Source organism: Amphiprion ocellaris, chromosome 17 (genome assembly GCF_022539595.1).
Source record: "Amphiprion ocellaris isolate individual 3 ecotype Okinawa chromosome 17, ASM2253959v1, whole genome shotgun sequence".
NCBI classification, from domain to species: domain Eukaryota; kingdom Metazoa; phylum Chordata; class Actinopteri; family Pomacentridae; genus Amphiprion; species Amphiprion ocellaris.
Window position 1 is genome coordinate 24,769,030 of NC_072782.1, and position 23,599 is coordinate 24,792,628.

The following is a 23,599-nucleotide window of genomic DNA, read 5'->3' on the forward strand; positions in this document are numbered from 1 at the left end:
ACTCGTTGCAGAGTAAACGCATTGGTTTGGCGTTCGGACTTGGTGGTAAATAAATAAATACTTGTCAGTCCACGCAGGATTAAACCAACAGTTTTCCTCGCCGATTTGTCGTTTCAGGATAGAAAAAGACATGCTGCTATTTTCGCCTGTATAGAACTGCTAATGTTAACTTTTCAAACGCGTCTCCTCAACACAATGCATTGTGGGTTAGTTGCTAGTTACGGTAAGTGTTGCATTCAATGTTCGCAATAATGTTGGAATTTTTGTAAGAACTTGTCGTCTCGAGGGTTGCTTTCGGGCCGCTAGTTGAATAGGGCTGCTTTAGATGGTTGGAAAGGGGTCATTGGGGGGTGGGCCAGTTATGAGGGGCCCACGGGCCGGATGTGGCCCGCGGGCCGCCAATTGAATAGGCCCGCTCTAGAGTGACATGTGAGATGCGTGAAATGCATTCTTATAACACAGGGTGGTGACCTGGCATGCAATTCTGTACCTTCTCTTTGTCTGTACATGCTGGTTCAGCGCTGCTCGTGTTGGAGGAATGGCTTTGTACATCCTCTGCTTCCGAGCAAACATGTCCAACCTTGCATTATCGACATCTTCAACTGTGCTGGATCTGTCGTACATCATGACCACAAACTTCTCTAAGGTCTCCAGGTCTTCATCGACCACTACAGGTGGGTACTGGCTGCAATGGGTGGGAGTTTGCTGAAGACACCGGAATCCTCATCACAAACATCCCAGATTAGCCCCAAGCAGACTTCTTCCCTTTGCCACAGAATGTTGAAATGACATCACAACCAGTGAAGGCATGAAAGAAGAGCATCACTTTGCTCTTTTCTGCAAGAATGCAACACAAGTCAAGTACAGGAACCCACCTCAGGTTCTGTCCTTGGCCAAAGGCAACCCAGAGCTCCTGAAGTGCCTGCAGAACATTGACTGCGATGACGACAACATCTGTGTTGCTGGCTTTGACTATAATGACTTTGCTGCCTGCTTCTGTTGTATGCCTGGCATGCACAAAGGTCTGCGTCAGCTTCTACATGACTGCACGGTGCCACCCAAGCCAGACTGAGTGACAGTGATGATAGGTTGCTGACAGCATCTTCTTCCTTGGTCACAATGACCAACATTTGGTGTGGCTGCACATGCAATCTTATCAGCTAGCTTGGCTTTGTTGTCATTTTCTCTCAGGAAGTTTTGCCAGTGTGAGCGAATTTTGCCCTCCCCTGTCACCATGTGTCTCACCCCATGTCCTCACTTTGATCTAGTTTCAGCTTTCAGACTAGATGGCTGGTAGGCATCAAACACAATGTCTATTCTTTTGTTCTTGGTAGAGTATGCTTGTGTTGCATACTCTGAATGCCTGAACTCCTTCTTCCCCTTCCAGTCCCTTCAAAAACTCCTACAAACAGACCTTGCCTTTCTCAAGGTGTGTGCCAATCAGTTCGGCGGCAATGTGGTGAGCAATATCCTTTATATCAATCGAAAGCAGACCTTAAAGACCTTATAGTACCAAATCTTCCTAGCAGAACTCTTCGCTCTCAGACTGCAGCCTTACTTATGGTTCCTAGAATTTCTAAAAGTAGAATGGGAGGCAGAGCCTTCAGTTATCAGGCACCTCTCCTGTGGAACCAGCTCCCAGTTTGGGTTCGGGAGGCGGACACCCTCTCTATTTTTAAGACCAGGCTTAAAACCTTCATTTTTGACAAATCTTATAGACCCCGAGGGGGTCAGCTGGAGTCTGCATATATGGGGCACAACTGACTTCTTCTTCAGTGTCCCTTAGTTATGCCCCTTGTTATGCTGCTATAGGCCTAGGCTGTTGATGGACCTCTCTTGATGCACTGGGCCCTTCTCTCATTACCTATGTATTTACTATATATACCACTATTGCATTGTATTCACTCCCTGTGTCCTTTTCTGAGTGTCCGAGTTATCTTTTATCCTTGTTCTGTGTCTGTGTGGACGTGAGCAACAGACTGCTGCAATTTCCCTCAGGATTAATAAAGTACCTTCACCTTGACCTTGACCCTGAGCTGGATGCTTCTGATCTGTGGTTGTTGTCCCACCAACTGGCTTAGTCTCCATCATGTCCACTGTGTGATGCTGCTGCTAACCTTCCTCCAGCCCACTGCTTCCAGCTGCCCATTTCCATCAATCTACTCTGCATTGCCCTAACCATACTTGATATGCTCATCTATACACTGTTTAAATCTTACTTACCAGCTGTACATGTAGTATATTTAATGCCAGAGCCTTACATCCATAACAGTAAACTTATGAATCAGTTTCATTGTTAGCTTGTATTTTGAATGTATCATCCATCTTATCATGCATGTATCCAACTGTGTGTTATATGTTCCTTGTTCCCCACCCCCCTCTTCTCCCATCCCTCTCCCTCCCACTTCCCCACCCCATCTACCTCTTCTATCCCTCTCAACCCACCAGCCAGCGGCAGATGGGTCCCCCGATATGAGCCGAGTTCTGCTCAAGGTTTCTTCTCGTTAAAAGGGAGTTTCTTCTTGCCACTGTCGTCTTAGGGCTTGCTCTGGAGGTTCAGGCATATGGGTTCTGTAAAGCTTCTTGAGACAATTTGAACTGACAATCACAATTTCAAATAATTGGCACTATATAAATAAATTCCTAGCTCAGCTGCTCTCTCTCTCTCGCTCGCTCTCTCCATCTCTCTCTCTCTCTCCCTCTCTCTCCCTCTCTCTCTCTCTCTCCATCTCTCCCTCTCTCTCCCTCTCGCTCTCTCCATCTCTCTCTCTCTGTCTCTCTCTCTCTTTTTCTCTCTCTCTCTCTCTCTCCATCTCTCTCTCCCTCTTGCTCTCTCCATCTCTCTCCCTCTCTCTCTCTCTCCATCTCTCCCTCTCTCTCTCTCTCATCTCTCTCTCTCCCTCTCTCTCTCTCTCTCTCCCTCTCGCTCTCTCCATCTCTCTCCCTCTCTCTCTCTCCATCTCTCCCTCTCTCTCTCTCATCTCTCTCTCCCTCTCTCTCTCCATCTCTCCCTCTCTCTCTCTCCATCTCTCCCTCTCTCTCATCTCTCTTTCTCTCCTCTCTCTCTCCATCTCTCCCTCTCTCCTCTCTCTCTCTCTCTCCCTCTCTCTCTCTCCATTCTCTCCTCTCTCTCTCTCTCCCTCTCTCTCTCTCTCTCTCTCTCTCATCTCTCTCTCCCTCTCTCTCTCTCATCTCTCTTTCTCTCCCTCTCTCTCTCCCTCTCTCTCTCTCCATCTCTCCCTCTCTCTCTCTCTCTCATCTCTCTCTCCCTCTCTCTCTCTCATCTCTCTTTCTCTCCCTCTCTCTCTTTCTCTCTCTCTCATCTCTCTCTCTCCATCTCTCTCTCTCCCTCTCTCTCTCTCTCCATCTCTCTCTCTCCGTCCCTCTCTCTCTCTCTCCCTCTCTCTCTCTCTCCATCCCTCTCTCTCTCTCTCCCTCTCTCTCTCTCTCTCCATCCCTCTCTCTCTCTCCATCCCTCTCTCTCCATCTCTCTCCATCTCTCTCTCTCTCCCTCTCTCTCTCTCTCTCTCTCTCTCTCTCTCCATCCCTCTCTCTCTCTCCCTCTCTCTTTCTCCATCTCTCTCTCTCTCTCTCTCATCCCTCTCTCTCTCTCTCTCTCTCTCTCTCTACTGAGACTGTTGGTACTCAGTGTCTGCCTCTTAAAGGTCAGGTTAGGTTACACACACCTGCAAGTGATACCACCTCATAGATATCTTGCTCCTCATGAATTATTACAGATCTTGCAAGCTGTAGTGAGCATGTGTATCCAGCCCTGCTGCTGGCAGGTAAAGCAGTCAGTAAGCAATAGAGTTAGGATGGACATCTCTGTTCTGCCCAACAACAACCACCCAGAGAAGTTCCTCCAGCTGGATGTTGGGATGCTGCCGGCCACATATGGCATGTTCCAAGTCGGCGCACTCATGTCCAGTCAGCGACAATGGCAGAACAGGGTCTACTCGCAGGTATGAATCATTCTTCTGTATGCTCATCTTTCTTTGTGTTTTGGATCAAAATTAGCCCAGAAAGTTAAACCTATGAAAATTACTAACTTAAAGTGTTACCCAGGTTTACATTTAAGAACATCAACAAGCAATTTGTTGTCTGTATCTATAGAGCTGAAAGTGTCTATGATGTCTGCCCTGTGCTGGTTCAGCGTATTGTGGCATTTTGAGATTGAACAGATGTTACAAATCGGAAAATAGGATGTTTGAACCAGACTCAAGTACAAGCTATGATAAAACTGGAACACACGACGTGTCAACTGAGTTCATGTATACACTGAACAATCCTGTGCAAACTGCAACTCAACGGAAACCCATATAAGACAACAAAGCCGGAAGTACAAGTCCTTTCTCTGTCTGCACATGTGTGAGTTGAAACTAGGGTCACGCTGAACTAAACAGGAACGAAACAGGGAAAACCCAGGGATAGTTGTGGAAGGAGAGTAGGGAGTGATTTTTTGAGAAAGGGAGGTGGTTAAACTTTTTAAACTTTTGATATGATTCCATCCTACACACCCTGAATAAATTCAAACATGATGATAGAAATATCCTGAATGTGTTTTGAAGATGGATAAGTTGTGGTTTTCCAGAACAGAAGAGGGGTGTTTAGAAGAGATTTGCATAAGTATATAAGACAATGTAACACTTTGTGTAGTCAGTTAAAATCTCGAGATTTTGCTTATTTGTTATTACAGTCTCTGTTTCTGAATAAACAATATTCGCATCAGACTCTGACAACTGTTTAAAGACTCTTTCTTGAAAATTTTTCTGGAGATTCCGACATTTGATTCTGAAGTGTTTTTTGACTACATGTTTGAGAAAGTTCATTGCAGGCCTTTAGCAGGTAGATTGAGTCACAACAGTGGGCCTCCAGGACTTTGGTGGCAATCTTAGACATAGTTAAGAAATTACCCAATCATTCCTTGTAGCCATCAACATACAGACAGCCTACGTTATTAGCTGGTTTCCCTAACAGTACCTAAGTCAGCAAGCCTTTGACCACAGATGGCTTGTTGTTGTCACAGAATAACCTCCATTGCATGCTACACTGTACCTCCAATTGCTAGCCAGACTGAACATCAATATGATATCCATTTTAATTCAGGTAAACTCTTTCAAATTACACAAATCCATATGGTAAAGTTTGAATTAAGTCTTAGAGAAGAACTTTTAAAAAGATTCTTAATTTGTATCTCACCACTGTAAAGTGCTCCAGCCCTCTCTGTAACAAATTGAATGACACATGTGCAAAGCAAATCTTTACCCAAGCAACAATACTAAGAAGATCAACTTCTGCTGCTGAGGTCACATGATTTCATGGTAACTTCAGAAGGGCCTCTCATCTTGTCTGCATTCAGGTCAAGTCACAAAGCAGGTTCAACATGTTTTGGCTCATTTTAGGTTACCTATTTCACTGAACCTAACATCAGTGATCCTGGATAACCCCATCATTGAGTTGATCGTTAACTGGTTCTATTAATTCTGTTTTTCTTCAAACCATGTTCTTCTGAAAGAGCAGAATTCTTCTTTGCAGCATCATCACAACCATGAATGAAGTATTTATTATGAATGATAATCAAATGGGAATTCAGAATTGCAACAGCAAAAAATCACAGTGAGTGAGAGGAAATATAAATAACATAATCACACAATCAGAATAGAATGAGCAGTTGTAGAAACACTTGAACTTGTTTCCAAATTTAAATACAGTGATGCTTGAGCTCTTTGTAAGTGCAGGATTGTTCAATGATAATTTGACTGAAAAACGGTTAGTACTTTAGAGTGATTATGTGTGCCTTTTTGTCAGATGGTGAAGAACAAACTTTTAAACGTAAAATATGACTGTTTCAGGTACTAAAGCACAAAGGAAAAGAGAGTAAAAATACCTTGAAGAGGAATTTCACTGCAGGAACTGGTGCAGGAATCTTTAATCCCAATTAAGATTTAGGCTGTATCAAGAAGTTCAGAGACTGTGCCTATAAAAACCAAAACCAAACCTAATTTGAATTTGGCTGCTATCCCCCTTTGAACTAAATTTCTTCTGCAGCAATACACTCCTCCTAGCACTCCTGCCGTATTTAAAATGATCCCTGGAATCCTGTTCTGACCACTTGCAGGTCTGCATTTGTGATTGAACTATAAATTTAAAACTTGTGCATAAAGCAAAAGCCAAATACTGTTTCACACCAATCCAACCTTCAAGTCAATCATTACTGGCTACAAGAGGTAGTTCTGCGGCTGCAACCCAGAGACAAAGCAGCCGTCTTCAGTGGAACAGTCTGCAGTCTCCTATACTGAATAAGGCACATCAGTTCAGCACTGAGGTAGCCCGAAGAGCATGTTTTGATTTTGTTTTTGTTTTTTCTTTGTTTGTATGCAAATGTAACTGCTTTTTTGCCATGCAAACATTGTCACTCCCCACAAGTCCCCTTGCTAGATTTCGCTCCTTGCGACTTTTTCCCCTTGCCAAAAATTTAATTAAAATTGAACAGCCCCCATTTTGACAGAGTGTGGGGAGACTGAGTGTGTGACGCTGATGGTGCTTGTTGTACTTACAGAGCAGGACTTCCAGGGAGTGTTCCAAATGTGGCAGGAACACTGGGAGTGGTGTATTGCTGCACAAGAAGACTACTTAGCAGCCACACTTAAATCTGGTGCAGTTTTGGAACTTTTTGATCATATTTCAGATATCTGTCTCCGGTATTTTCTCTCTGTTTTTAAAAAGTGTTGAAGGCTAAAGCTGAATGTAGTGAGGATTCAAATCTCTTTCCCCACAGAAGGAGCAAAGGGGAAAGACTGAAGTGAGATCTCCACCGTCCCCAGAGGGCAGTCCTGTGATGTTTGTAGACAGATATCTGGAGAAGCACATCACTCCAGTCACTCTGAAGTCTAACATTAAAAGGAACCCACTGTATATGGACATAAAATCGATGGACGCAGAGAACAATGAGAAGTCCAAGCCTTCATGGACTGTCAAGGAGTACGACACACAAACAATCCATGGCAACTTGGCAGATTATTTAAAGGTAATTTGTAGAGAAGAAAAGGGGCCTGTTTAAGACCCTCATTGGAAGTGTGAGACAACAATGAGCCTCTTCCTGCTTTTCACCTAGTGTTGTCCTACCTGTGCAAGCACAAAAAGAGGCCCCCAGGGGTTGTATAGTCTTCAAGAATGCTGTTTTGGCTATCAACTGAGGACAATAACTTGCGTCCTACTAACCTTGACTGTATAAAACTGTTTCGTATCTTTTCCCATCTTCACTCAATCAACTCAGCTCATACAGTACACAGTATATCAAAATTCTCATTCTAATGTATTTTTGTAGTTTGAGAGAGACAGTTCAGTTTTCTCTTCCGTGTGGGGGATAAAAGAAAAGAAGAAATTAACTGGACAGCTGAGAAATTGAGGTGGCTGCTACAACCTTGCCCTCCCCAGAAAGAGCTGAAGAAGCTTGGCTTGGATGTGTTGCAGTGGGCAATACAGTAACATCGTCACTGCACTGGGGTTCTGGAGTTGGAAACATTTTTTCTTCTTATCATTTCAGTGAAATGGAATGCCCTTTTCCTTTACAGAACACCTGAAACACACAACTGTCTAGTTAGAAAAGTGTGTTGAGCAAGGAGGAACTCCAACCAGAGAGAGGCTGCAGACGCAGTGTCTCGATGTCAGCCAAAAGTTCATCTTAACACCCAGGAAGAGGAAGCCACAGTCAGCATCATACTTCAAACAAACGCTTCCCCTTCAGATGCCAACTGCTGCATCCTTTTACTGGTTGTGAAGATGGGTGAGGTGGAAAGAGATGGCTGGAGCTTATGGTTGAAGAACAGTGGACAAGACTTAGCGGTGGAACGTAGATGACAGACTTCAGTTATGAAGATTGAATAGTGGGCCGCTGAAGTTGAGAGGTAGTGGGTGGAGGATTGTGTCCAAGATCACTGATGGAAACTCAAATAGGTTGCTGTCAGATTTGAGAACCAACTTGAAGTCCATGGTTAGGGTAAGAGAAAGTATTGTCACAGTGTTCTTGGAAGTTTTGAGACAACCGAGACAAGCGGAGAGTGAGGGATTAGACACACCTATATAGGTAGACACAGGACATTTAATTGTATGAGTGGTCTTTGTTCCTCAGTCTATATTATAGCATATATATATCCTCATACACTTATACATGTATCCACAAGTGAAGAATTCAGTTTTAGTCTAGATGGCTTTTCATATCAGGCAGCCTAGGTCTACCACTGGGAACAGAGAGGCTACATCACATGCCAGTGTATATACAGTATAACATCAAGAATTACATTTTTTTTGTTGTTTTTTTTAATGTGGTGATGTTTCATTTTGTTCTCATTTTCTTTGCAGGAGGAAGAGAAGACTCCCAAAGATCTGGAATTTTGGATTGAAGATCTCTACACACCAGGATTTGACTCTTTACTGAAAAGGAAAGAAGCAGAACATAAAAGAAAAAGACTTAAAATTCTTTCCCTAGTCGTTCTGTCTGTTTGCTCGTTTCTGATTCTTATCATTGTGCCAGTTGTGGTTCTACAAAAGAAAGATTGACAAATGAGGGCACTGCTGTTGTATAGTTCATCTTAAAGAACCTCATTTCTTCTTAGGTTGTGACTGTAGTCTTTATTTTGGCAGAGAACTAGAAGTAGAAAACTGGCCAGAGTCAACAACATACAAGTATAAGGGACAGTCACGTGGGACTACTGAAGAAAAAACATTTAACAACACCAATCTGCTCCAACAGCAGAATGTATTCACAACTTAGCTAAATCATCTCCCCAACGTTATTATTAGGTGTCATTAATATAAGTGTGAATAGTACTGGGAAATGCAGTGTGGTAGGTAAGTCATTTATCAGTGTAATTGCTGTGACTGAAACAAAAGATGCTAAGTAAGGCATTGGTTATGGCAGTAAGGTGAGAGGGGCTTCAGTACCAGAATTAACCCTTGTGCCATCTGCGTTTGCCAAATTGCAGGCTTTGTTGCAGAGGATGATGTAGAAAATAACTCAATCTAGTGGCAGTTTGTTGACTCTGTGACAAATCTGACTAGCAGAAAGATGTGTCTTGTTTGACCTGAAGACAAATCTGAAAATAAAATCAAGTTTCAGAGATGCATTTGGCCGTTTTTCTTCAAGGCTTACAGAGTGAATCTAGCCAAGTTGGAGCTGCAGACAGTGCACTGATCTTTACTTTTCTGTTACTACCAGCAGAACTGTGATCATCAAGCACTTAATTTCCTGATTTGGTAAATTTTCACCAATGTGCACCTTTCAGTATGTAGGTCATTTTCTCTCATATAGTATAGTCAACACAGACAATGACAACATTTTCATAATTTTGCCTCAACACCATCCCAATGGATTTAAAAAGAATCAATGAAGATGTGGTTGACTTACCTTTTTAATTCAAGGAGTTTAACCAAAATACCCTCTTTTTTTATTTACAGGTAATTGTACAAATTAACATAATTGTAAATATAAGGATTCTTTTTAATGCTTTGATGTAAATTCTGAAGTGTGGAACCTCTGAACATTATCAAATGCTGCGTTTCCTCCTTTGAGATACTTTTCCAGGCTTTCCTGCAAACATCTTGAGATGGTAATGGACCATGATAGATGTGGGAATGTTCTTTTGAGAAAGTAAATGTTAAGGGAATGGTCATATTCTGCTTCGGGCTTCAATTGATATAATGTTTTGGCTTTTTGTACTTGTGTGGAGTTTTTCTGTTTTTTCAGACAGTTGTTGGGTACTGTTAGCAGACTCAATTCCTAAGCTAATATTAGTTTGTGTTCCATACTGTTGGCACTTTAGGGGGCAGGAAAAAAGGCATTGAGGAAGGGCACATGGATAAACTAAACTTAAACCTAAACTTCACATCCTGTAGAAAATAAAAGCTTAAGATTAGTCCTCTGAACAGTAATGGTCCTTGATATCAAGCTACTTGGCATTGCAGAATAAACAACTTTAACTGAGAGAAGTTGCTTGTCTTCTATCTCAAAAAACAAACACACTCAACATGATTATTCCAGGTGTCATTGTTGATGGTTTTTATGAGAATTGAGGTTACAAAATGAACTGGCAAAAGTCAGACATAATGCCACTCTCCTAGGGTTGCTCCCACCTTGACAGTTCTTCCTTTTAAGTGCCTACTAATTGGGGTGAAATATCTGGGTATAGAGTTGACAACAGGCTATTAGAAGATGATTCAAATTAATATACACTACCGGTCAAAAGTTTGGGCACACTTTCTCATTCAAATGAATGAGAATAGACTGATAAAATGTTAAGACTAGACTTTTCAAATGGCAAATTTATCTTTATGAGGGAAAACAAATGCTGTTAAAATGATGATGTCCTCAGAGATTAACTATACCGAAATGGGGCTTCCTTTAAATTTACCTGTGTCCATGCTTAAACAGCATAATGAGATATAAATGGGTCATTACTTCCCATTGTGCACTTACTCATGCCCTGTCTGAAAAATCATCACAGTCCCACCCTAAAGGGATGAAACACTCAACACACCGACCTCAGCAAATGGAGCATCGCGGTCGAGAGCTCCCCCTTCTGGTCTCCGCAGGCATGAGCAATTAGTGGTTTGCTGATGTGGATCAAATATCCTGATAACTTCTTAGCTTCCTGATGCATTTTGAACAGTTTAACAGTCTTTTCAGCCCGTTTTACAACAAGCATTTTAACCTCTTTTACAAGACCCCATTTTATATTGCTTTTTATATTCAAGAGTATTTATAACTCAGTTTTTCTGTTGTTGTTGTTTTTACATGACATTCACTTTATAGATGCATTTCCCGTTTCTATTGCTTACTTGTAAAACCACCAGCTTCTTAATCAAATCCATCTATCACACGTCCCAACATCACGTTCCTAAACTTTATGTGTTCCAATTATCTAGATTGTGTTTTGAAGGTGATCATTACTGTCTGACTTGTCTATATAGTATGAGTTGGTTGGTAAGCTGGTAAGGCATCTCATTTGCATGTGCAGCACTATACCATGGTGGTGTCCCAAGTTGGTCATAGGTGAAGATTTTAGGGGGTCGTCTTTCTCTTCTTGGTAATTTACATCCTAGTTTTCTATCACCATCACCAAGACCTGATTATAGGGATTCTGTAATCTCATCCTGAGCTCTTTAAACTATTGGTTGTACATCTTGACTTTACCATCCAGAAAATGGTGACGCTCCTGTTGTTTCACAAAGCCCTTATTTACGTTCAGCCATCAGCCTTATTTTGAACACAAATTCACCATTCTGTCCTTCACTCCTTTCTTCAGGAATACAGTCAGAGCTTGTCCCCATTCCAGCTAGGTGGGTCCGTGTATATTTTGGCAATTGGATTTTCCGTTCTGAAACGGGTATTGAAAAACAAAAAAAGAGTGGTTATTTGATTTTCGTTTTAAAATAAAAAAAAATTTAAAATTGAAATACAAGGCGTTTTTCCTTTTCATGATCAAAAAGGGATACACGAAATTTTAAAAAATGCTTTGATTTTCATTTTATATTTAGAATAACAAAAAAATAAAATCAGTACGAGACAGAAACGAAAAAAAGGTCCGTTTTTTACATTTTCTGAGACCGGAAGTGGTCATCAGCAAGTGTGGAGCCAAACGACAACAAAATTCTCAGAGGGCGGAGCCAGAGAGCAGTGATTGGTCAGCCCATAGATAAATGTAGAACACAGCGCGCTAGCGGATCTAGTCTTCTGTCTATAGCTATGGTCGGTGCGTCTGGTAGCTAGTGATGGCTGATCGAGGCTTTGTTGAAGCTTCGACACTTCATTCATGGGTCAATTACTCGAGGCTTCACTGACACACAGTGCTCGAGTAGGACATCTAGTGGTCAATAAAATGAAGTGCAATCGATTCATGTTACTGATTGTTCATGGATTGTTTTGGATTTGATTCGCAATGCACGTTCCTGTTTGACTACACTAGATGATTGTATATGTTCTAGTGGCTACAATAATGATAATATTACTAGTAATAATAATGACAATAACTATTGAAGAGCATGTTTCTTATTTGCCATGTTGGTCTGTAACTCTGGATACTCTTCACTTATATTCTGTTATGAAACATTTAAACGGTGCTGCTACATTCATGAGATGTGCTCTATAAATACAGACTGATGTAATTTTCACATGGGGCTGGTGCAAATACAGATTATATTATGGATTTTGGCAAAGTATGTCATGGTGTTAATTGGTAAAGAGGTTGGTAAAGAAGGTGTGCTTGAAAACAGATCAGTGGATGTGCTTGTGTAACTGGATATGATTTTTTAATTTAGAAATAACAATTTATCAACAGTTGTCGGACTCAAGGGGTTTCTTCTTTTACTATCTCCACAGCCCTTAAAAAACCCTGTTCACACAGCACAGATGAGCCTGGTATCACACAGCATACACTGGACCTGTGAAACAATCACTTACCAAAGTCAATCATAATTTGAATGCATTCAAGTAATTTTCCATTCCATTGAAATTGGGCATTGGCTCCTACAGGCATGCACATCAAGGACAACAATAGTGTAATTATATTTTCTACAGCAACATCATTGTACATGAGGGCTTGCCCTGAGTTTTCCAATGTAAATACAGGTGAAATAAAAATAACACTCGTAGTTACCTTGTTACCCGGCAGCAAATGGAAATTATGCCATGCACAGGACCTTTTCCTGATTGGCTCCTGCTGCAGCTCTATCTATCTATCTATCTATCTATCTATCTATCTATCTATCTATCTATCTATCTATCTATCTATCTATCTATCTATCTATCTATCTATCTATCTATCTATCTCTCCTCTCTCTCTCTCTCTCTCTCTCTCTCTCTCTCTCTCTCTCTCTCTCTCTCTCTCTCTCTCTCTCTCTCTCTCTCTCTATATATATATATATATATATATATATATATATATATATATATATATATATATATATATATATATATATATATATATATATATACACTACTAACTGTCAAACCAACTAACGACAGCAACAAAACCAACCTATTCTGCGGAAAATCATTCAAATGAACAAGAGATCTCCTATCCCGGAACACACTCGATCTTGCCCAGTGAGTCGCATAACAAACCGAACCAATCAGGTGATTCGAAGCAGTTGCGTGCTTCAAACGTCCCTGAAGTGATTCAAACGTCACCGAGTCACGTGACCAAAACACGCGTCGGCACATGGCTCGATACGTTTGCTTCATGAGCTACCGCGCATGTGTCGAAGCCTCGGGTATCAGAGGACCATCACTACTGGTAGCATCTCTGGCTGCTGTTCACCTTGTTTTTGGAGTAAAACACGGTAAGAAGATAAATACTTCTAACCAGTAGCGTTATTTTGTTGTACGTTAAGTCAGCGACTTGTGAAGAGTTGTGTTTTGTCGTGTTTGAGCAGTTGGTCCGGACGCGTTAGCTAGCTAAGCGGCTAAGTTAGCTAGCGGGCTAATTAACACAGGTGGCTAACTTACCGCTGAACACCTGTGTTAGTTGCTGCCACAGCTGTCCTCATTATTAGAATGAACTTCGCAACCTGTATTTCTCTGTGTATTTTAGCTTTTAAAAAAAGTTATTTTACTTTAAGGTTAACTGAAACCCGTTCAGCTGCACTGAAGTTTAACATTCAGCTGGTTTGAATAAAACCTTGCTTAACTTAACATTTAATTTCATTAACTTCCTTCTCTCTTCCACTGTTCAAGTTCAATCCAGTGTATAAAGTGACATTAATAGTGAATAAACTAACAAGCAGCCATTGTATTTATTTATTACTGCATGTATTTGTAGTAAAACATGAGTTGAAACATCCTACTTTTGGATCTAGAACTGCACAAGCCGTTCATTTTCAGTCACCTAAAGAGTGAAACTCCCTTTTTTATGTGAGGTTGAAGCAGAAAGTCTGAGTTAATAAAGCAAGTTGTTTATAATTTGCGATACCTGTTACCTGTGACTGAGGCTTTAGTTTTTGTTGAGCTGATTTACACGTAGAAACTTTGTTCAGGAAGATTTCTCAGTAGCTCAGAGGACAGGCTGCTTTTTACACAACCTTGTAAGAGAATGTCTGCCAATGCTTTCAGCAGAATTTAGAAACACAACACTTCCCAAACAGATATTTTGAGGCTGTGAGGTTGAACGTTTGAGAGTATATCAGTGTGTTTGTTTGTGGTCTTTCTGTTTCTAGGTGGAAGCTGAATTAGTGAGGATGACTCCTGCTCCTGTCATCTCTAAGCTCCTCACACATCTTTACCTGCACATGAGGAAAATCACTCCTGTAGAATGCAGGTATGTTTGTCATTATTATAAAAAGATGTTGCCTGGTGACCTGTCAGAAACCCATTATACAGAGTCAGCCAAAATAATGTTTACACACATCAGGAAAAGAAAAACTTGCATAAATATTTCAGTACCAAATTTATTCAGACATCACGAGATTAATAAAAGTTATCTTTGGCCTCTGCAATTACAAGAGATGCTCAAAGTGGTGGCCACTGGCTTCCAGACATTTCTGTTGTGTTGTAGACGTCACTGGTTGATGCTCCATTCATGAGGGTAGCGCCATCTGTTGGGAAAACATCGTACAACAGGACACAGAGTTATCGTCATTTGATCAAACTTAGAAAGAGGAATCTATATGTGTAGAAGTACTTATACAAATGAAATATTTATAGAAGTTCTTATTTTCTGTGTGATGTGTGTACATTATTTTGGCTGACTCTGACTCTGTGAACTTAATGACAACAAAACTGTCATTTAATTGTTGCTTTGAAAGCTTCTTTAGTGAAAACCGGCTGGTGTTCTGCTTTGAAACAAACTGCTGTTGAGGTCTGTGTTTTTAGGTTTAACCCCACAGTTTCTGAATGAACTGATAGTTGTTTTTTTTTTTCCTGATCAATGTGGACGTTATAATTGATGGTAACATTTACTGATCATATAATCAGCATGACAATATAACAGTGTAACATTCTGACCACCTGACCAATGAGGGGCCAGAGGAAAGACCCCAGCACTCGGTTGTACGTCGACCAAATCAATGTCAATATGTAAATGAGAATCGCTCCCCTAAACTCCCTCAACTCTGGTGCGGATTCTTAACCCCTAATACTGTGTTGGTCCCTTTATGCTGCTAAAACTCCTCTGACCCAGTGGTTCATCAGAACCTCTGGGGATGTCCTGTGGATTCTGTGGATCCTGTGGGTTGCAGGGTGGGTCCTGCCTAGACCAGGCTGATCCTGGACCATCCCACAGATGCTCAATCAGATCTGGATGTAGGGAGTGTGGAACAGCTTAGCTCTGTCGTGTTCCTCGGACCACTCCTGAGTAGTTTTAATTTGTCCTGCTGAGGGAGGCAGCTGGCATCAAGGACTGCTGTTGCCATGGAGACTAGGGGGTTGTTTGTCCTGCAGTGTTTAGGTGGTGGTACATGTCAAACATCCACATGAACGTCAAGGTTTCCCAGCAGAATGTTGCATTAGAACAAGATGATGGATGTTGTTCTCTTCAGCTCTCAGTGGTCAGAATGTTGTGGCTGATCGGTGGATCTGTCTGCCTTTACTCTGACATCCAGAGTTATACAAAAGTGTAGTATGTGTGCAGTGCAGAAGAGATTTACTTTATTGTATGCAGTTTTTTTTTTTTTTTTTAAGGGAGAGCTTTTTTTTTATCCACCGGAAGAAGACCTAATCTTTCCCTTCAAAGGACAGTTAATAATTACTACAGCTTCCATAGTGGTCCCATCAGAGAAAATCATATCCATATACAGATTTTTATTAATTCCAGGGCTGGTTCAGTAAAGATTATAATAATAACTACATCAGATAATTCTTGGTCGCAGTTGGAATTTTGCAGACTGAGAGATGGTTGAGAAGGTTTGCGGTTCTTGTTTTAGCAAAATATGTTATAATAGAAGATCTTTATTGTTATTGTACATGAAATTATCTGCAAACCAGCAAAGTGTATCAGTCTGAGGTATCTAAAAATAAATAAGTAAAGAAAAATGCTTCTAAAGCCAATAATAAACAGAATATTTTGAGGGAATATTCTAAAAAGGAAAGAAAAGCTCCATTCTCACTCCTCTCAGGATAAACTGTCATTAAAATTGACTTTAAATTTAGCTTCGACACGAGATAAAAACATTTACTTTCATTACTTATGTTGTCAAGTTTTAATAAAGTTCATGCTACTTTTATAAAATGATGAAAGTGAATAAATTGTATTTCTGTGATCTGTGTTTGATTTCTGTCTTTTCTCCTTTCATCCAGATGTTCAGAGGGAGATGATGCCACATCTGGTCCAGCCGATGGAAGGTCTTGAAGTTCTCTGACTGGCCTCGACTGAAGATGGTCGTCTCACTGGATTTAAGGTTCAGATGCTCAGTAACAAACTCCACCAATGAGCCAACAGGGAAGCTTTAGGTTTATTAAATGTTGCTATAAAGGTTTTGCTGTTTTTCTTTGTGAATGCAATGTGCTCCAACTGAAACTTGAATTAGAACTTAGAAGTAAATCCTTCCATCTGAAAGGATTTAGTTGCATTAATAACCTCATAACATTCTAATTTTTATTCCAGTCTTGGTTGGAAATAGAATCTCTGTATTGATTCAGGTAAAAACTGAACTTCACAGCATGTTGGAGCAAAACAACCAGATGAAAACTGTGATGGTGTTGGATTGTCAGACCATAATGTTGCAGCTCAAAGCAGCTTTTCTAGCTCAGTTCATTCTGACATTCAGCTATGAATCAACACAGCAGATGGTGATCCATGCTGTGGAAGTCTCACATCTCCTGATTTAATGGAGCTGCTTTGCACTTTTTACACTGTTTATTCACCAACACTTTATTTAATAAAAGTCCCATCTAGTTTTTATGAGGAATGTGATGTTTTAATTTCTCTGTGAATAACTGCAGTCTAATGGAACAGCTGGAGTTGTAACATCTGTCCTGATATTGATCATGAAGTATTGATCAGAATACTTATGGTCAGCAGTCATCCCTGAAGTTTTATATTAAAATCTTTACTTGTGTTGTGAACTTTGGTAAGAAGCAGAAACATTAGTGTTGCCATGGATACATGAGTGTTAAATTCTGTCCATGTTTCCATTTTGGGAAATGCAGTCCAGTTCCAGAATGTGGAGGAATTTAGTCTCAATCACAGTCAACAAATATTATCTGAAAGTCGGGTTATTGTTGTTTATCAGCACAATACAAAAGATTAATGTTAGAAATATTCTAGTTAAGACTGTAGAATATCAGGAGTTATGTAAATTTACCTCAATAATATGAATGTTCAGTTTGATTGTGCAGTGATTTTTATTATGTAAGTTTAGCTGATTAAAGTTTAGGACTCTGCACTAAAATATTATTTAAATTGACATCATTATTATAATATGTAGGGTCAGACTCTACAGTATTGAGATTAAGGAATCAAATATTCTATAAAATGTAAATACACTGAACTCATTTGGATATATTTAAGTGAGACTCTACAATATTTGACACAAATCTATCTAAATCAAAATTTTAATCATTTTTACTCCAAACATTTACTGGACTGATTTAAATATTAAAATCACTCCTTTCTAATCCTCTGCTGTACGTTCAAACCTGAGGCCTTAAATAGAAACACACAAGTATCTGATTGAAGGAACTTCTGCAGAGTCCTGGTTCCAGAACATGATGATAGAATTATAGACAAACTTTACCAAAATCTGCCTGAGAGTTTACGGGTTTTTATGTTGGATTTCTTCAGTAATTTAATGAGTTATCAGCAAAAATCAAGTGTTCATTTGATTAACTTCATTTCCTAAAACATCCAGAATTAGAGCTCATGTCTTTGGCAGCTGTAAAGTTTCTGCTCCTTCAAAGTTCACAACACAATGAATGAATTTCTAAAACACTCTCAGTGCTGGAGAGCGTTTGTGATGCTGAAGCAGTGACCAGTTTTTCTGTTTCTTCTCTGGAGATGCACAATGAGGGACGTCTGCAGCGACTGAGAAAGAGTCTCGCCACATCCTGACATGAGGAAAAAGACTTTATTGAAGACTACAATGAGAAAAACTATCAGACCGCAGACGGCTGCATTCAAGGTGAGCTCTGAACATTTGATCTGGAACAGGAATTCAATAACGGCAGCATGAGCTTCATTTCAGTCTGTAGCTGCTGAATTCATGGATGAATCATCTGGCACTAGAGAGGAAGACCATCAAACATCCACGTCAGCTGATGGAGGTCCAAGAGTCTCACCGAACAAACAACCTACAGAGTGAAGACCTCAAATCTGATTGGACGGCCTCCTATTCAGCCACATGTGTGAACAAATGCCTCTAAGCTGATTTGTTTTCTAAAATAAATCTCGTTTGAGTTCTAATCTATGCCTGTGTGTTTGCTTCTTTACACCGCTGTTAACAGTTTAGGCTGTTAGATTGTTCCAGATAAGACAAGTACAAGATACTTCAGAGCCGTTCTACCACGAGCCTGACAGGAAGAACTCCAACAGCTACTGAATGTTCCTGTGGTCCCCTCAAGGCTACAGGAGGAGCCCTACGAGGACGAGCCGGTCCACCTGATGGCGGCCAGTCGCTGCGGTTCAAAGCCAACACCGACTACATGGACTTCTACTGGACCACACGGAGGCCTTCAAACCAGACCAACAAGTTCAGCGACTCCCCGACTCGTGGGTCTGAGGACGCTGCCGAGCCTCGGTCCAGCCGGCCTCCTGTCTGTGGATGTTTGAGTGCTGAGAGGTTTGTGGATGCATGTGAACATGTCTGTGTTGAAACAGCAGCTTTGGACTCAGTAACGCTGGGAAAAACCAAGAGCTCCTTTATTTGTGACTTCCATTAAAAAACTGATGAAAATAAGTTTGCCAGGGTTCTGACTGATAACAGATTATTAAATAATGAAAATAATCGTTTAAATATTCCTTTAAACAATCATTTTAGGTCTACATTTCCTTTACACTGACTTCTTTGTATATGTACAAGTATTTTGGGTGGAATATACCAACAAGCCCAATGTTCAAGGGTTCTTCTGGGAATATACCATTAAACCAACCTTTTAGGTAAAAGTTCCAGGATGTTGGGTAGAATATAGTATCAGATAAACCTTTTAGGTCTACATTGGAAGATTTTAGAGTAGAATATTACTCCAAACCATCGCTTAGCTCTACATTTCAGGTGGAATATTCCTCCATACTAACTTTTTTGGTCTACATTGAAGGATTTTTTCTAAACCACCCTTTCGGGTCTATATTTGAGGTTTTAGGTGGAATATTCCTTTTAACCAGCCCCTCAGGTCTCTTTGAGGATTTTGGATGGAATACTCGGTTAAACCAACATTTTAGGTGCATGTCCAAGGATTTTAGGTGGAATGTTCCTTTGAGGTGGATGTTTGAGGACCTTGTAGGTGGAATACTTCCTGAAACCAACCTTTTAGGTCAACATTCAAAGATTTAAGGTGGAATATTCCTTTAAACCAACCTAAATTTCATGTTTTGATCATTATCAAGTGAGAAACCTCAATCCAGACTCCTCATAATGACGTTTGAGATTTATGCTGCTGTTATTTGTTTAGTCCAGACTAAATGACAGAAATCCACAACTGTAATTTTATTTCAGGACTCAGTTATTAAATGTCAAAACAATCCATGTGACTCTAAAAACTCAACAGCTGTACAAACTCTAAGATTAAACTCTCCACAATGATCCAAAATAAGTTGGACTTCTACATGAGAGCTTTAATTATTCTTCATCTACTTCCTGAAAAGTTTGGTCAATAAAAAAGACAAAAACTAATATTTTCAGCTGAACTAAAGACAGACTTTGTGATTTTTCTGCTCACATGTTGTTGTAAACTTACTCTTTCAAATAAATAGCCTCCTAACCCCCTGGAAACCAGCGTTTGTCCTGTTTTTGTGTTGCTCCTCGGCGACCCTAGACAGCCGGGTCGTAATGTTTTTTGAGCAACACACCATACTATGACGTTTTTACAATGATGGTTCTACTATGAAACCAGTTTGACATGTTCAGGTGTTCTTTGTGTGAAAACTCAGAGATTTCAGGTATCAGAAGGTGGTTTTCAACTTTCTTTGTTAACTTTCTGCCTCAACTTTAAACTAAATTTCCTTCACTAACCCAGCCCTCTGGACTTCCAGTAAGCTGTGTTCCTATTGGCTGTCCAGGTGGCTGCTTGGTGTTATCAGGAACACCTGAGCAGCTCAGTGTCTTCCTGCTTTATTTAGCTGCAGACAAACATTTCCTCTGCTTCTCTTCACCACTGAACTGGGTTTGGCTCCTTTGCTTTAGTTTGTTCTTTAGGCGTTGGCTTGCAGCTTCCAGCAGTAAAATTGTCTTTAATGTGTTTCTTGGTGTGTTTTAGGGCTTTGTACTGGATAGTTGTCTTGGTAAATGTGGTTCTTTAGCCACAGTTAGCACATGGTGCTAATGTGTGCAGTGATTAGTGGATTTGTTGCAGCTGAGTTGTGTCTTTATCTTGGCTGTAGTGAGTCTTTAGAGGTTTTTGGTCAGACACATTCTGTATTCTTGTTTGAGAACCAGCGTTGGTTGTCCAGAAGGTAAGAGTTCCTGTCCTGATTCTCTGTTCTCAGAGGTTCTCTGGTAGGCTGCAGGAGACTTTAGCGTTTGGGTTGTACTAGTTTGGTTTTTGTATGGTTTCATTTGGACGACTATCTTGAGGCCCCTCCATGTGGTTTAGTGAGGTTTTCTGGAACAGTTCTACAAAGCAACCTGCAGCAGAAGAGACTTTGAGAGTTTTTAGGAAGTTCTGGAGACCAGACTTTAGAGCAGCAGAAACATTTGTCAGCAGTTTGAGCAGGAGAAGGTGAGCTTCAGAGTAGAAATGAGATGGAAACCTTCTTGACCCGTGTGGTGAGGTCCTGTACCAAGAGTTTGAGCAGGTTGTGAAGAGTCTGTAGTTCTTTGGTCTGAAAGCACAAGAAGAGTCGACTCATTAAAGGAGAAAACAGGAGATATTGTTGGCTTCTTCTGTCGCTCTGCAGTTTCCTTAGACTGAATATCAAGTTTATATTTTAAATGATTTCCCATGTGAGCCCAAGAAGACTTCAATAAACTCCCTCCATCCCCTGGACACAACATATTTTATTACAATGTTAAATTTTTTTTTTTTAAATGTGTTTTTGAGTTTTAATCATAGTTTTAGCATAGTTTTTTCTCTTTGCTTGTTTAGTTTTGTCATCTGTGTGAAAGGTGCTAAACAAATAAAGTTGAATTGATAAACTGAATAATTGACTAACTCATGATTGTGACAACAGAAGTATTTTCATTGTGATTTAAGGGTTTGTTTCATTTTTAAGGTTGGGGTTAAAATCTTGACAGAAAAAAAGATTAAAGAAATAAACTACATTAAAAAAGCAATTAAATCAAAGGAAAAAAGCATTTAATACAATAAAACTTTAAAAAGAAAATTAAACATTAAATACAATTAAATTATATTAAACAGACAAAATATTTAATTAGATAATTAAACAGAAGATACAAAACATGTAATTCTGAAATTAAACAAAATTTTTAAACAAAAATATTAAACATTAAAGATGAAATATTTTAGATAATTAAACATTTAAAAAATACAATTAAACAAGAAGAATATTAAACATTTAAAAAATACAAAACATTTAATTAGATTATTAAACCTTTAAAAAGACAAAACATTTAATTAAAAAATTAAATGTTTAATTAGAAAATTAAATCTTAAAGACAATAAAACTTTAAATAGGAATTAAACAGAAAATACAATGAAGCATTTAAAAAGAAAATTAAACATTAAAAGGTGGTAAAACATTTAAAAAGAAAAACCTTAAAGATTTAATCGAAAAATTAAACATTGGGAAAGAAAAGGAAATTTTTCAAACAAGCCGATAAAACATTTGAAAAAACAACAAACATTAAAAAGACAAAACATTTCTAAATCAAATCAGACATTAGAAAAGAATAAAAGGTGAGAAAAGAGCAAAACTAAACATTTAAGAAGAATCAAACTAAAGACAAAACATTTGAAAAGACACCAGTTAAACTTTAGAAGATCAAATTAAACAGAAGAGACAATAAAAGGATCAAAAAGAGCAAAAACAGATAAAGGTCTTAAAGCGTTTTCTAGTCTGAAATGAAAACATCAAGTTGTTTCTTCAAACATTTCCTCTTTCTATGTTCTTGGTTTGATTGTGGACAGATTTACTAAGAACTCATTTCAGAAAACTGCTTTCCAGATAAAGTCTACTAGTAGTTGAAGGCATTGATCAAACTAATGTTACCTTCTGATCTCCACAAACTTTACTGTTCAGTGAAGAGAATCAAAGTTTGTTGAGGATTTCTAAAAACCCACAGGTGAAGGTCTGAGAAGAACTCAGATGGATGGTCTAAATGTGAAATCAAGACTCATGGTCACAAGTTTTAAGGCTTCTGTTAACCAGAAAGTTCAAACTAACAGAGAAGTACTGAGAAACTTTTGAAATTTCAGTCCTCAGACTGTCTAAAGGTTCAAACTAACAGAGAACTGCTCAAGAACTTTTAAGATTTCAGTCCTCAGACTGTCTGAAGGTTCAAACTAACAGAGAACTACTCAGGAACTTAGAAGATATCAGTCCTTGGACTGTCTGAAAGTTCAATCTAACAGAGAACTACTGTGGGACTTAGAAAATTTCAGCCCTCAGACTGTGTGAAAGCTCAGGTCCTGAGGACTCGGGAGGTCTGGAGGCTTGGAAAGTCTTGGAACTGAGGGTTCAACCCTCCAGCACAAAGGCTGAAGTCCAACCTCCTGAGAAAAACGGTCGAGTCGAGACTCGAGTTAAAAAAAAAACTCGAAAACGACAAAAAATAGATGATAAATGCGCAAAAAAAAGAAGAATTAGTATCTGAGCGAGTAGCTCAGGAGGATAAGAAGAGGACTACCAAGCGGAAGGTCGCAGGTTCAAGACCCGCCACCGGCCTTTTTCTTTCTTTGTCTTTGTCAGGATTTTGATAAAACTTAAGAAGGGTCTGGTCTTGAACCAGCGACCTGCAGCTCCATAGGCAAATCCTTAACTCACTGAGCTACAGATCAGATAAAAAGAAATAAATTCGTCGTCCCTTTGGCATCGTAGTTTCTGAAGTGACCACATGGGTGGAGCCAAGGCGGAGTCTGGGTGGAGTCAGGGCGGAGAGTAGGCGGGGAGGTGGGTGGCGGCCTCCCCCCTCTACTCCCCCCACCACCCACCACACCTTCCCCCGCCCGACGAGTTCTTCGAGTCTCCACGAGTTCTTCGAGTCTCGACAGGTTTTCCCGAGTTTCTTGAGTTTCCACGAGGTCTGAGGCAGAACAAGTTGTCATGAAGAGGTGTTGAAGTCGGCCAGGATGGACTGACTTTTTACAGCGACTAGAAGGAAGACCACTAGAAGAGCAGGTCTTTAACCACCATCCATAAAATCCATGGAGTCGCTCCAGAGAAATGAAGGGAGGTCAACTTTTATCAACCTCCATCCAGATATTCAACTTGATATCTTTACTTTGACATTTTTAGCACCACAAACCTTTAGTATCACACTTTATTATCATTTATTA

At 39.9% G+C, this 23,599-nt stretch overlaps 1 protein-coding gene and 1 long non-coding RNA gene across 2 annotated transcripts; both read left to right on the forward strand.

Annotated features, from left to right (window-relative positions):
• Nucleotides 1-3,601: 3,601 nt before the first annotated feature.
• Nucleotides 3,602-9,978, forward strand: LOC118471542 (major intrinsically disordered NOTCH2-binding receptor 1-like). Its single transcript, XM_035956675.2, has 3 exons — nt 3,602-3,962; nt 6,779-7,027; nt 8,362-9,978. The coding sequence occupies exons 1-3, from the start codon at nt 3,759-3,761 to the stop codon at nt 8,557-8,559; spliced, it is 651 nt and encodes a 216-aa protein (XP_035812568.2). The 5' UTR covers nt 3,602-3,758; the 3' UTR covers nt 8,560-9,978.
• A 3,289-nt stretch (nt 9,979-13,267) lies between these two features.
• LOC129350904 (uncharacterized) lies at nt 13,268-18,911 on the forward strand. Its single transcript, XR_008604482.1, has 4 exons — nt 13,268-13,338; nt 14,212-14,312; nt 16,289-18,332; nt 18,434-18,911. It is a non-coding gene; the product is annotated as an uncharacterized LOC129350904 (long non-coding RNA).
• The last annotated feature ends 4,688 nt before the right edge of the window (nt 18,912-23,599 follow it).

Coding starts and splice junctions, on each gene's coding strand:
- LOC118471542 (XM_035956675.2), top strand. CDS start 3,759: ATGTGTATCCAGCCCTGCTGCTGGCAGGTAAAGCAGTCAGTAAGCAAT. Junction 3,963..6,778: donor AGAACAGGGTCTACTCGCAG/GTATGAATCATT, acceptor CTTTCCCCACAG/AAGGAGCAAAGGGGAAAGAC. Junction 7,028..8,361: donor ACTTGGCAGATTATTTAAAG/GTAATTTGTAGA, acceptor TTTTCTTTGCAG/GAGGAAGAGAAGACTCCCAA.